The 12,950-nt window shown below is 41.5% G+C and overlaps 1 protein-coding gene across 1 annotated transcript; it reads left to right on the plus strand.

The window, feature by feature from the left end:
* Positions 1 to 480: 480 nt before the first annotated feature.
* On the plus strand, positions 481 to 12,549 carry CIST1 (colon, intestine and stomach enriched 1). Its single transcript, XM_087922839.1, has 4 exons — positions 481 to 632; positions 6,237 to 6,527; positions 12,060 to 12,217; positions 12,381 to 12,549. Exons 1-4 carry the CDS (start codon positions 575 to 577, stop codon positions 12,426 to 12,428), a joined length of 555 nt encoding a protein of 184 aa, XP_087778965.1. The 5' UTR covers positions 481 to 574; the 3' UTR covers positions 12,429 to 12,549.
* Positions 12,550 to 12,950: the final 401 nt, after the last annotated feature.

Raw genomic sequence — 12,950 nt, forward strand, 5'->3', positions numbered from 1 at the left:
CATTTTGGCCAGTGGGCCATAGGCACAGGAATAGCCCAGGTGTGCTTTACCAATTCTATGCAAGTTAAAAACTCCAATCTAGAAATCTTCTTGCAAGCTAACATACCATTCCCAGTTTAGAGGTCATGTACATTGTAGTGATACACACTCCAGGATAAAATTTCTCTGTGAAATCGATTCTTTACAAGACTTTCTGAAGAGTAGATGGCTTTGTTCTCAGATATTATTTGTTATGACCAAAGACCATTCTCGGAATCAAAGTGTTTCAGGCATTCAAATTCCTTTTTTTTTTTTCTTGATAGGAAATCATTTGATGAATGAATTAGAACTACTGAAAGTGATAGAACGGCTTTTATAAGGCAAGTCTCGTCCTTGCTTTCCCTCACCTGTCCTGGGGAGGGTAGTGGTGTGCCATGGATCTTGCTAACAAGATTTTGCTAAGTCTAGAAAATCAGGCTTGGACTCTTGCCTAAATGCCAGCCCCTTTGGGAGTTGGCACAGATGGATTGTATCCTGTTTGTAGTCGAGACAAGCTTTTTCCAGCAGCTCTTTTCCTCCAATCCTTTCAGGAGAAATGGAGCCAGCTAGCATGGCCCTCCAGGTGCTGTTCTTACTGGTGGCATTTACCCAAGGTAGGTAACAAGAGCAGGAAGATGCTCCTGGGATTTTGAATTCCTGGAGAAACTGCACAGGGCAAAAATCAGCATGACTGATGGTTGTCCACTTATGGCTGTTCAAGAAATAATCTGGAATATTGGGCTGCTGGTCTAGAGCAGCGGTCTCCAAACTTTTCAGTTTTGCAGACCAGCAGATTGGTAGAGGGGATGATTGCGTGTGAGCAGTGGGTGAGCTCATGCAGCTCCATTTGTGTGAGTAGTGGACACCCACGCACACACCACTCACACAAATGGAGCTGTATGTCTGCCACTTCTGCAGCCTGGTTTTGAACAGGCCTGGCAGGCCCAGTAGTGTGCCACGGCAGGGGGTTGGAGACCCCCCCCAAGTCAAGAGGATCTAAATACTGCAGGAAAGCCAGTTTAACCTGCCAAGTGGCCAGTTTTACAACACATTGCAGTAATTGTGGCTTTTAGCAAAGCATTCAAAGAATGGCTAAGGTTTATCCGAACGCTCTGAAAACTTTCCCCCTTTCCCGAGATTTGTAAAATACTTCTAAGAAGACTAAGGTTTTTCACAGCATTAACTGTGGCTGCTGTTTCAGTGCTGAGTTTTAACTCAATAATAGACTGGTTTCTTTTGATAATCAACCCGCTGCCACAACACCTGGTGAAAAAGAGGATGTAAGATTTTGTTTCCTGTTGCTCAGAAAGATGAGGAAGTAAACAATTCTGTTCCTGTTTGCAGGAGAGGCAGAAATAGGAGCTTGGAGGAACTAGAAAATAATTCTCAAAGGCTTGGATAATAAATAGAAGTCTGGCTGACCATTTCTCTCTGTTATGCACAATGATCTGAAATAAGCATTAGGATAGTATAGCCTTAGGCATGAAACATTTTGTTTGATCTACTCCAAAGGCGTCTCCCTCAGCTCTTAACTGGAATTCTAATGGGACTATTTTAGTTAATTATTTAACTAACACCAATAGATAAATTTTAATGTAGATAAGTTCTAATGTGCTTTATGCTGTAATCTTCTATCAGATATATATTTGTAGACTTACAGGTGAGGCTACAATTTGTATTAATATATTCATTTGGATAAATCTATATTTGTTGGATGAGCACCCTATGAATGGTTCTCCAAGAGTACAGAAAACGCCATATTGGAAAATACCCTTACACAGCAATAAGCATCACTGAATCCTTCTCTAAAATTCAAACCAGAGTTTAAAGATTGACTAACAGAACCTCCAAAGTCCCTTTATTCGAAGGGACTTTGGAGGTCTTCTAGTCCAACCCCCTGCTCTTTTTAAAAAACTCAGTGTTGGAGCACCCACAACTTCTAGAGGCAAGTCATTCTACTGATTAATTGTTCTAACTGTTAGAAGATTTCTCCTTAGTTGTAAGTTGGTTCTTTCCTTGATTAGTTTCCTTCCATTGCTTCTTGTACAGTAATAAAATTAATGTAACTCCTACAATAATTCAAAAAACTCATCATATCAATAGAATATACCTGTTTCAAACACAGGTAGTTCTTGACTTACAACCATTTGTTTAATGATCATTTGAAGTTATGATGGCACTGAAAAAAGTGACTTACAACCATTGTTCACACTTAACACCATTGCAGCATCCTCATGGTCCCATGATCCAAATTCAGATGCTTGGCAACTGGCATGTATTTATAATGGTTACAGTGTACTGGTGTCATGTGATCTCCTTTTGTGACTTCCGACAAAGCAAAATCAATGGAAAAGCCAGATTCATTTAACAATCATGTTACTAATTTAACAACTCCAGTGATTCACTTAACAACTGTGGCTAGAAAGGTTGTAAAATGGGGGGGAACTCACATAACAACTGTGTTGTTTAACAACAGAAATTTTGGGCTCCATTGCGATTGTAAGTCAAGGGCTACCTGTATAATACATTGATCAGTCAGAATGTTGGTCAGTTGGTTCATGGACTTTTCAGGATTTTGAGCTTGGAACTAGTAAAAACAACTAGCGGACTAACTATATACTGATCCTGTAGAACAAGGGTGTCAAATTTGATTTCATTGAGGGCCGCATCAGAGTTGTGTTTGACCTCAGGGGGCTGGTGTGGGTGTGGCCAGCTCGACCTCATTTGTGTCGGGGACGCCTGTGGTGGCCCGAGCACTTTGCCAGTGAAAACAGGGTCCCGTGCTCCGTTTTCTGCTGTGACAGCCTCCTGCAACCCTCTGCCAGCAAAAACAGAGCTTGGGAGGGCCATGTAGAGGCACCACAGGCTGATCCTTTGCTGTTTCCAGGCTGGCCCTGTGGGACAGTTCTAAGCACCTCGCAGTCCGAATCTGGCCCATGGACCTTGAGTTTTACAGCCCTACAATAGAAGGACTACCAGGCAGTTTCTGAGTTATACCAGGGGTGTTTTGTATAAGTGTACAGCATATTTTCCAAATCGTAATATATTCATCTACCTGGTTTTAGCAAAGCTTTCAGCTTGGCAGAAAGCAAGCTTTGGGGAGCAAATTAAACTCTGTCCTAAAGAACTGAAGAAGCTTCTTGGATGAGAAGTGAAACGTCTTCAAGGAAAGCAACAAAAATCCAGTTGCCCCTTGAAAAAAAGCACTTTGGGGGCAACCATGTCTTGAATGACTGAGAATCTCTATAGACTCTAATTAAACTGTGCTTTCTTCATGCTTGGAAATCAGAGCGCTTTTATTTGATCTCCAGCATAAACGTATTATTTGTACAGTAAGGGCACTAAGGAAAGCAGCCCTTAGTAGGTACATTCTACCCTAATGCAATGCACACTTTTAACTTTCATTTCCCCTGCTTCTTGCACTGCAGGGCACTAGAGAAAAAACTGCAAGCTCCAACATTACAAAGAAATCTGAGTGACCTTATGGGCCAGCTTTTGCATCATAGGGTTAAAGGTCACAGACTATTGCTGCACTTATTCGTTATGCTGACATTCAAAGCCCTATCTTGTGCCACTAACATGCTAATTAATGTTAATTTAGATGTATGCTGATGGCTTCCAGGCTGGTAAGCCTTGGGCTGGTATTCCCCAGTCCCATTGAATTTAATTGTGTCTTATACTGGACTGTTTGCTAGCATTTTCGCCACCCTCTTCCCAATCCATGTATTCAACCAGAGCACTTTGGAATATAGCTAGTTAGGAAAGGAAGAGGCCTTCTGGATGGATGGATTTCCCGCAGGACAGAAAGCATAAAGATCAATGCTTTTCAAACTTGGCAACTTTAAGATGTGTGGACTTCAACTCCCAGAATTCCTCAGCCAGCATGCTACCTGGGGAATTCTGGGAGTTGAAATCCATGCAACTTAAAAGTTGCCAAGTTTGAAAAACACTGATATAGTGTTTCACATGACATGCTATGGTTAATTAAACAGTGGTTCCCCGAATTAATCCAGGGGTGTTTATGAGGTGAGGGTTAAAAAAAAAATAGGATGTCTGCCACAAAAATTGGGATGTCAGCCATGTGTCTGAAGCCTCACCATTTTTTTCCATGTGTCGTAAGTTGCCTACATCTTTTTTTAAAAGTATTGTCAGAAAAGAAGCTATTGTCAAGCATCCAGACAGTATCCATATTAATCACTCCGAGATGTTATCTCTCCAATTGATTTATTAGGAACAGATCTAGCATGTTCAAAAGCGATTTCCCAACTGAAAGCTTTTTCATGCGTTACACAGAATCCACCTTCTCTCCTCCCTTCTTTCCTCCCACTTCTATACTTCATAAATCATGAGAACCAATTAACTGCAATTGGAAATTCTTAATACGACACACAGAATAACCTTGAACTTTTCAACTCCTCTAACTCTCTAAAAATAAATATGTGGCAGCTGGATTTCAAAGCTGACAGCTACTTTTTAATTTTTTGCAACCCTAGACTAACACAGCCCTCCTTTTGTGATATTCTGATGTACAAGACCCTACCCACTGAAACCCAATGTTCACAGACCCACACCACAACTGGAAACACTCTTTCCAGCAGCAAAACAAGCCTCACATTTTAGCGTCAAGCTATTGTTTATTCTTGAGAAACACTTTAAAACCAGCCCAGGCGCCTTTTGTAGGAAAGGAAATGTGATACTTTTAAAAAGCTCTGAAGGGCACAAATATGTTTATTTATGTTGTTATGTAAGAAGATTTGAATGGATTTGGACTCTAGTAGCTAAGACTACCAGGAAACCCAAAAGTCAAGGAAAGCAATAAGAAAACTATTATTTGTCCTTAGTGTCTGCATACCTCTCCACAGGAAGGTTCTATTACTTTAAATGCACATGATCAAGTCACTGCCTTTTTATGCAGGTGGTGCTCCATTTACAACAGTTCATTTAGTGACCATTCAAAGCTACAATGGTGCTGAAAAAACAGCGTGACAGTTTTTCACGGTTATGACCGTTGCGTTTCAGCACCCCCATGGTCACATGATCAAAATTCAGACAACTGACAACTGATTCATACTTATGATGGTTGCAGTGTCCCGGGGTCAAGTGATCACCTTTTGCGTCCTTCTGACAAGCAAAGCCAATGGGGAGGTCAGATTCACTTAACAACTGGGTTACTAACAACTGCAGTGATTTACTGAACATTTGTGGCAAGTAAGGCCATAAAATGGGGCAAAAACTCACTTAACGTTTCACTGCTCGTCCTTAGCGACAGAAACTTTGGGCTCAGTTGTGATCATAAGTCGAGGACTACCTGCGTTTCTAAGAGCCTCCCTAATATGTTTAAAAGAAGAGGTGAAAACTAAACTTTTTCCACTGAGCCAAAGAAAGATACATTGGTGTTTGGATGGCCCTATTTGTTTTGCTTGCAGACTGTTTTCTGTTACTGTGTTTTACCATGCACTTGATGGGCGGGACAGGGTTTTATCGCTATAACTGGCACAGAGTTGACAACTGAGGTGGCTTACAAGTGCTTTACAACAGGTAGCTGAAGCAGGGTAAAGATATAATACGTTTCAAAAAGCCAACCAGCAGGTGGGAAAGGCAATAAACGATGTCTCCTTCAGTAGTTAATAATTGAAGATAGATTGCGGTTGAGACTGGAGACTCCATTAAACCAGAAAAGATGTTGAGGCTCTAGAAAAAGTACAGAGAAGAGCAACCAGGAGGATTAGGGAACTGGCGGCTAAAACATATGAAGAATGGTTGCAGGAACTGGGCATGGCTAGTCTAGTGAAAAGAAGGACCAGGGGAGATGTGATAACAGTCTTCCAATATCTGAGGGGTTGCCACAGAAAGGACAGGGTCAAGCTGTTTTCTAAAGCACCTGAAGGCCAGACAAGGAATAATGGTTGGAAACTGACCAAGGAGAGATTCAACCTGGAAATAAGGAGAAATTGTCTGACAGTGAGAACAATCAACCAATGGAACAGAGGTTGCCCTCAGAAGTTGTGGGAGCGCCATCACTTGAGACCTTCAAGAAGAGAGTGGACTGCCATTTGTCAGAAATGGTGTAGGGTCTCCCGCTTGGGCGTGGGGTTGGACTAGATGTCCTACAAGGTCCCTTCCAACTCTGATTATCTGTTAAATCTGTTATAACAGGTAAGAATGGGTAATGAAACTGATTTGGGTACACTGTGTCTGATTCTTCAGTCTTTCTGCAGACAGCCTTTCTGCTTCAAATGACATAAGCACACCCGCTCCCCTGGAGACATCAACAACAATTACATCAATTACAGCAGCTCTAACAGTCTCAGATACAACCCGGAGCAGAAAAGATGTCACCTCAAAGGCAGCCAGCTCACTTACGCCCCAATCCACCGGAGACACCAGGAGCACCACAAAATCAAATGACTCCACCACCACCAACGGGGGCAGCATAACTTCTCTTACTGGATCCAAAGAGCCTCTCACTAGCCAAATGGCTGTGTCCATCAACGGCAGCACTCAGGCAGGTAAGAGGAAATTTTGTAACCCATTTAATTAATTAATTAAATTTCTATGCCACCCATCTCATTCTGCAAAGTGGGCAGCTGACAATAAAAATCATAAATGAAAAAGTGTGATAACATCAACAAAAATAAAGACAAAAACCCCAAAACAAAAATGGTACAGTGGTAGCATCTTCCCTAAATGCCAGTAATCCTATCACCCTATTAACCTGATCATGGGTCAGTTGCAGAGGTGGTATTCAGCAGGTTCTGACCAGTTCTAGAGAAGTGGTACCAGAAATTTTGAGTAGTTTGGAGAACCGGCAAATACCACCTCTGACTGGAGATTTTATACTATCCTTCCCCTGCCACGCCCACCAAGACACACCACAGAACTGGTAGTAAAAAAATTTGAATCCCACCACTGGTCAGTTGGATTAGATCTGGGGGTATCTGTAGGGAGAGGGTCAAAGCAGTTAAGTTATATTAAGATGGAAGCCCTATCCTTTACTTACTTACGTACTTACTTGCTTACTTACTTACTTACTTACTTACTTACTTACTTACTTACTTACTAAATTTGTATAGCTTTCCATCCTACCAAAAGCAACTCTGAGTGGTGCATAACAATCAGATAACATCGCAAATATCAAAACAAGAGATATAATATATGTATGTATGTATGTATGTATGTATGTATGTATGTATGTGTATATAGAGATAGAGATAGAGAGATATAGAGATATAGATATAGAAATAAATAGTATGAAAAACAAATATAAAAACCCCTAGGTGAAGAAAGGTGTGGGAAGCCTCCACACTCCTGGAGAATGAAATATTATGGGGAATATTAAAAGAGGCAGAATCTTATATTTTCCTAGAATGGAGAGAAAAAAATCTTAACGAAGGCAGAAAACAACCCCAGTCTTCCTGCCATAGCCTCAAGCAGAAGCCTCAAGTCTTTAGAGTTGGATATTTTGTGGTCCATTAAGAAATCCAGGTTAGCCTATTCCTGAACAAAATGCCTTCAACCCAGCTCTCTCAGAATTGATGGGATTAAGAATTTAAATTCCTCCAAGGACAGGAGAGACCTTTAGGACATAATAGGATTTACCCACCACCATTAGAATAGCAAAAGACACAAAGCTCACTACATCGCACTGACCTTAACCCTGGAGCATCTCAAACACAAAACCCCAGAAACCTATAAAAATCCATCCGCTCACTCAGCCATTTTATCAGCCACCCCAGAAATATGCTTCTGTCACTAAAGTTTCTGGCATCCGAAGAGACCTTCTTTCCAACCTGCCAGCCTCCGTTTTATTCCCACCATCTTTCTCCCAGCTTGGAACCAGAACAGATTTTGCTTCCTACAAAGGAGAAAAATGGCTATCTCAACAATGGAGCAAATCTTCCATTTTCTGCAAGATCCTGCAAGGCCTGATAATATAACCAAGTTTGGGGGCCTTCCAAAAATAACAAAAGGGATGGAACTAATCTACTTTTGGAGGGAAGGATGTTCCACAAGGCAGGTCCCATGGCAGAGAAGGCCCATCTCCTGGGACCCACCAAATATAGAACCCTACCTGATGGTACCCACAGCAGGCCTTCTCTGCCAGACCTATTGGGACAGGCTGAAATAACCGGGGAGAAATGGTCTCTCATTTCACATACATCAAAAAAGTCAAAATGGAGGCCACAACCATTTGTTTATTTTATTTATTTTTATGAATAACTCAAGGCAGTGAACATGCTTCCTTTCTCCTTTTATTTTCCCCACAACAAGAACCCTGTGTGGTGGCTTGGACTAAGAGACAGTGACTGGCCTGAAGTCACTCTACTGGCTTTCATGTATAAGGCAGGAACAGAACTTATAGTCTCTTGATAATTGCCTCAAAGTCACCCAGCCAGCTTTCATGCTTAAGACAGGATTAGAACTCACAGTCTTCTAGTGATTGGTCTAAAGTCACCCAGCCACTTTTCATGCCTAAGGAGGGAACACGAACTCATATTCCCCTGGTAATTGGCTCAGAGTTCACTTAGTTGGCTTTCATGACTAATGTGGGATGGACTCCTGGTTTCTCACCTGTGCCTTAAAACCCCACCCTGTTATTTTTACAGAGAGACAAAGCACTGGGCGTGACCACAGCACATCTTAGCAAATAGCACTACTCATGCTCATTTGAGTACTACCAGAAACACACCTATATGGTACATACTATATGTAATTACTAACTTTCTTTCCAACTAGCTGCCTTATATTTATCCAAATTTCCCATCATGTCAAACGTTTATTTCGTTCCAGTTCAGTAGGGCTAACATATTTAAACTGCAAACATCTGGATGGTTACTAGAAGGTTGCAGCGTAGGGAGAATTCCCTCCTTTTAATGTAAGGAAGTCCCCATATTAGCAAAGAAATGCCCCCACCCCCATGCCCCAGAAGAGAAAAGTCTTCCCTGAAGTAAAACCACTCAAGTGGGCCAGTCCCTGTGAATGGATATTTAGTTTCACAAATTATTCCATTCATAAACAAAATGCCTTCAGCTACAGCCTCCACAGAAGGCTGGAATTGAGCAGATTAAAAAAGCAGAGAGACAAAGACATCTAAAATCTACATTCCCCACCCAGCTCCAAGGACAGGGTTAGGGTAAGAATTAGGGTTAGGGTTGTGACCTCTCAGCCACAATGGGAGTCAGGTAACAATAATTAGAATACTAAAAGGGCACACACAAGCACGGGTTAAAGTATATTTCACAAGGAACCTGCCATAAAGCCCTAGAATCATATAAAAACCCATCTACTCATCAGACTGTTTTATCAGCTGTCCCAGAACTAATGCTGTGTCACCTTGCTTCTGATTCCTACAAAATTGAGACCTCCTTTCCTGTAGCTTGCCTCCAAATTCATTTTCTTCTACATCTTTCTCCTAGCCTGGAACTGGACCAGATTTTACTTCTAACAGCAGTAAAGGAGGAAAATCCTCTATAATGCCTGTAGCAGTGGATGTGGATTTTTGCCACTTAGCAATGCTAGCACTAATTTCTTTTGAAGTTCTACTTGCTATTTGATTGATATATGGATCAGTATGTCGGTAAGGGGCAAATTATCTATCTATCTATCTATCTATCTATCTATCTATCTATCTATCATCTCCAAACTATCATCTTCAAAGTAGCTAAAATGGTGTAAAATGCATAAAATATAACTATAGAAAACTCTATCTCTCTGAATAAAATATTTAATAGACCCACAAAATAAGCCTTTAGCAATGGTTAAAGGTTGACTCAGCCTTTCATCCTTCCGAGATGTTAAAATGAAGACCCAGATTGTTGGGGACAATAGGTTGACTCTGTAAACTGTTTAAAGGATGCTGTATACCACTATGAAGCAGCATATAAGCATATATAATAGCATATAAGTGCTATTATTATTGCTATGGTTGAAGAAATTCAACCTATAGAGTTTTTTTCTCCTGTAATGGAGATCCACAATCAATTCTGTCATACTGAATTTTGGGCTGCGCTATAGTTATACGAATGGAAGGCAGAAATATAAACAAGCTGATTGAAGTAACCATTAGGTGGCACTGCAGTCTGACAATAGCCTTTTTTGCAAAAAGCATGTCAGTTTTCCCAATCCAAAGGATAAAGAAGAAATGGAAGAAGCATCTTTCCAAAGTGTTAAATCAAGAAAAGTCACAGACTCTGTTTGCAAGGATGAGGTACAGCCACCATACTGTCTTGAAACATTGGGGGTAGAGGGAAAATACAGAAAATTGCAGCTCCACTGCCTTCTGATGTGATCCAGGTTTTTGGAATCCAGATGAACTAGCTAAATCCAGGAATGTTTTCTCGAGTCACTTGGAATACCAGTATAAATCACTGAATCTGCGCCCCATCTTTTTGCTAAATGCATGGTGCTGGTAAGAGATTTGTACAGATAAATCCATGAATAATGGACACACAAGGAAGCTATGCATTGTGCAGATCATATAACAAAGAACAAAAACTGTATTCTGTCATCTCGGTTTGGTGCCATGTGTAGAAGCTGTAGGCTATGCCTTATATAAATATTGCATCTTTTACCATTGCTGTATATTTTGTCTGCTTTTCTCCTCTTTCCAATTTTGATTGCATATAATATATATATATTATATATCCAACCCCTTGCTCAAGTAGGTGATCCTATAGCATTCCAGACAGTCTCTTCTTCTTTCTTCTCCTAAGATGTGTGACTTTGGTTTCCAGATATAGATACAGATTAACGGAGTTGGAAGGGATTTTGTAGGCCATCTAGTCCAACCTCCTGCCCAAGCAGACCAACCTACCTACACCATTTTTGACACATGGCAGTCCAGTCTCTTCTTGAAAACTTCCAGTGATAAAGTTCCCACAACTTCTGAAGGCAAGCGGTTCCATTGGTTGATTGTTCTCACTGTCAGAAAATTTCTCCTTATTTCCAGATTGAATCTCTCCTTGATCAGTTTCCATCCATTATTCCTTGTCTGGCCCTTCAGGTGCCTTGGAAAATAGCTTGCTACCCTCCTCTCTGTGGCAGCCCCTCAAATATTGGAACACTACTATCATGTCTCCCCTGGTCCTTCTCTTCACTAGACTAGCCATGCTCAGTTCCTGTAACCATTCTTTGTATGGTTTTAGCCTCCAGTCTCCTAATCATTTTGGTTGCTTTTCTCTGCACTCTTTCTAGACAGTCTCAACATCTTTTTTATAGTATGATGACCAAAACTGGATGCAGTACTCTAGGTGTGGTTTTACGAAGGCTTTATAGATTTTGGGATTTAAAGTCTACACATCTTAAAGTGGCTGAGATTGAGAAACACTGGTCTGGAAGCTAGATGATGGTGAGGATTTTTGTAAAGAAAAGTAGAATTTGATAACACCAGGGGTGGGATTCTACAGGTTCGCACCTATTTGCTAGAACCAGTTGTTAACATTCTAAGCAGTTCGGAGAACTGGTTGTGAGAAGAAATTACTGGCCTAATCCTGTAAGGAAGGCAGGAAGGAAACATTCTGGTATTGCTTAAAGAAACTGCCTCTCCGTTAACCCGTATTACATTCTTGGCAGGACTAGACTTCCTGTCTCAGGAACATCTCTGGAGTTTTTTGTCCTGCTTTGCTGATACTTTGCTTGTGTGGAGTGACCATTCAAAGTTACAATGGCACTGAAAAAAGTGACTTATGATCATTTTTCACACTTACGACGGTTGCAGCATCCCCACAGTCATGAGAGGCCAGGCAAGGAGAAGCGTGCCTCGATGTGAGTGATGTTGAGTTGGCCACGCCCAGCCAGTCACAGGACCACCAAGGCATACCCACCACCTAAGCCACACCCACCACCTAAGCCACGCCCACAGAACCGGTTGTTAAAAAAGTTTGAATCCCACCCCTGGATAACACGATCTGCACCTTTTCTGAGATTAGAATTGTGACTGCATGTTCCTCCTTCCTGACTGTAGTTCTCCCCTAAAGCCAGGTTTGGATTAGAAAAAAACCTGATAATCCTAGGGTTTCGTCCCTTTTCTCTCTCTCTCACAGGACAGCTTAGCCCAGAACCAGCATTTTCAACAAAACCAGGCCTGGTGGTTGTGATCTGCCTCTTCGTCATTGTCCTAGTTATTGGAGCAGTTGTGGTCTTAATAAAATGCTGCCGTCGGAAGGAACCAGCCTTTAAGAAGCTGGACGAGGTGCCGATGGTATGTACTCCAGGGTGGGGTATGAGACAAAGGTTGAAAAAGCTGTTTCCTAAAATTCAGGGTTCATAATCTGTTCTTGGCTTCAAATGTTGACAAACTGGATAGCTGTGGCATTTAAAAAGGCTCCATTTCAGCTTTGTCCTCTCTCCATTTTCCTTAACAGGGAAAAGTTGAAGAAGGTTCTCCCTTTGCCCGATACCCTCCGAAATAACCTTTCCAACTCATCTTCTGGACTCTTGTTCCATGGATATATTAAACAAGCATCAAGAATGTTTACTCCCATGAGAGACTTTCTGTGTGAAATAAACTTGTTCTAGTTGCATGAGTGACAATTACTGTTTTGTGTCATTTGGCTCCTCTGGTGTGTGTGTGTGCGTGTGTGAGATGTATTCATTTATGTGTCAGTTTAGGTAAATATCGATTTTGCAGATGCCTTCCTAAACTTTAAGAATCTCTGCACAGCTGCTGAGCTCTTGAGCAATGCTCTTAATTTTGTTAGGGGAGCTACGTTATGCAAAAGATCGAACTGCAGCATCCAATTAGAGCAGTGTTTCTCAACCTTGGCAGCTTTGAAGATGTGTGGACTTCAGTTCCCAGAATTCCCCAGCCAGCACAGTTGGTTGGGGAATTCTGGGACTTGAAGTCCACGCTTCTTCAAGTTGCCAAGATTGAGAAACACTGTTCTAATTGGATGCTGCAGCTCATCTTTTGCATAACCTAGCCCCGGAGATGG

Source organism: Pseudonaja textilis, chromosome 1, assembly GCF_049901715.1.
Source record: "Pseudonaja textilis isolate UNSWEBS1 chromosome 1, rPseTex1.2, whole genome shotgun sequence".
Lineage (NCBI taxonomy): Eukaryota > Metazoa > Chordata > Lepidosauria > Squamata > Elapidae > Pseudonaja > Pseudonaja textilis.

What these genes read in the sequence shown, in the direction of transcription:
- CIST1 (XM_087922839.1), top strand. Translation starts at nt 575, where the DNA reads ATGGAGCCAGCTAGCATGGCCCTCCAGGTGCTGTTCTTACTGGTGGCA. An exon ending in ACTGGTGGCATTTACCCAAG is followed by an intron (nt 633 to 6,236) that starts GTAGGTAACAAG and finishes GTCTTTCTGCAG; the next exon opens with ACAGCCTTTCTGCTTCAAAT. An exon ending in AGCTGGACGAGGTGCCGATG is followed by an intron (nt 12,218 to 12,380) that starts GTATGTACTCCA and finishes TTTCCTTAACAG; the next exon opens with GGAAAAGTTGAAGAAGGTTC.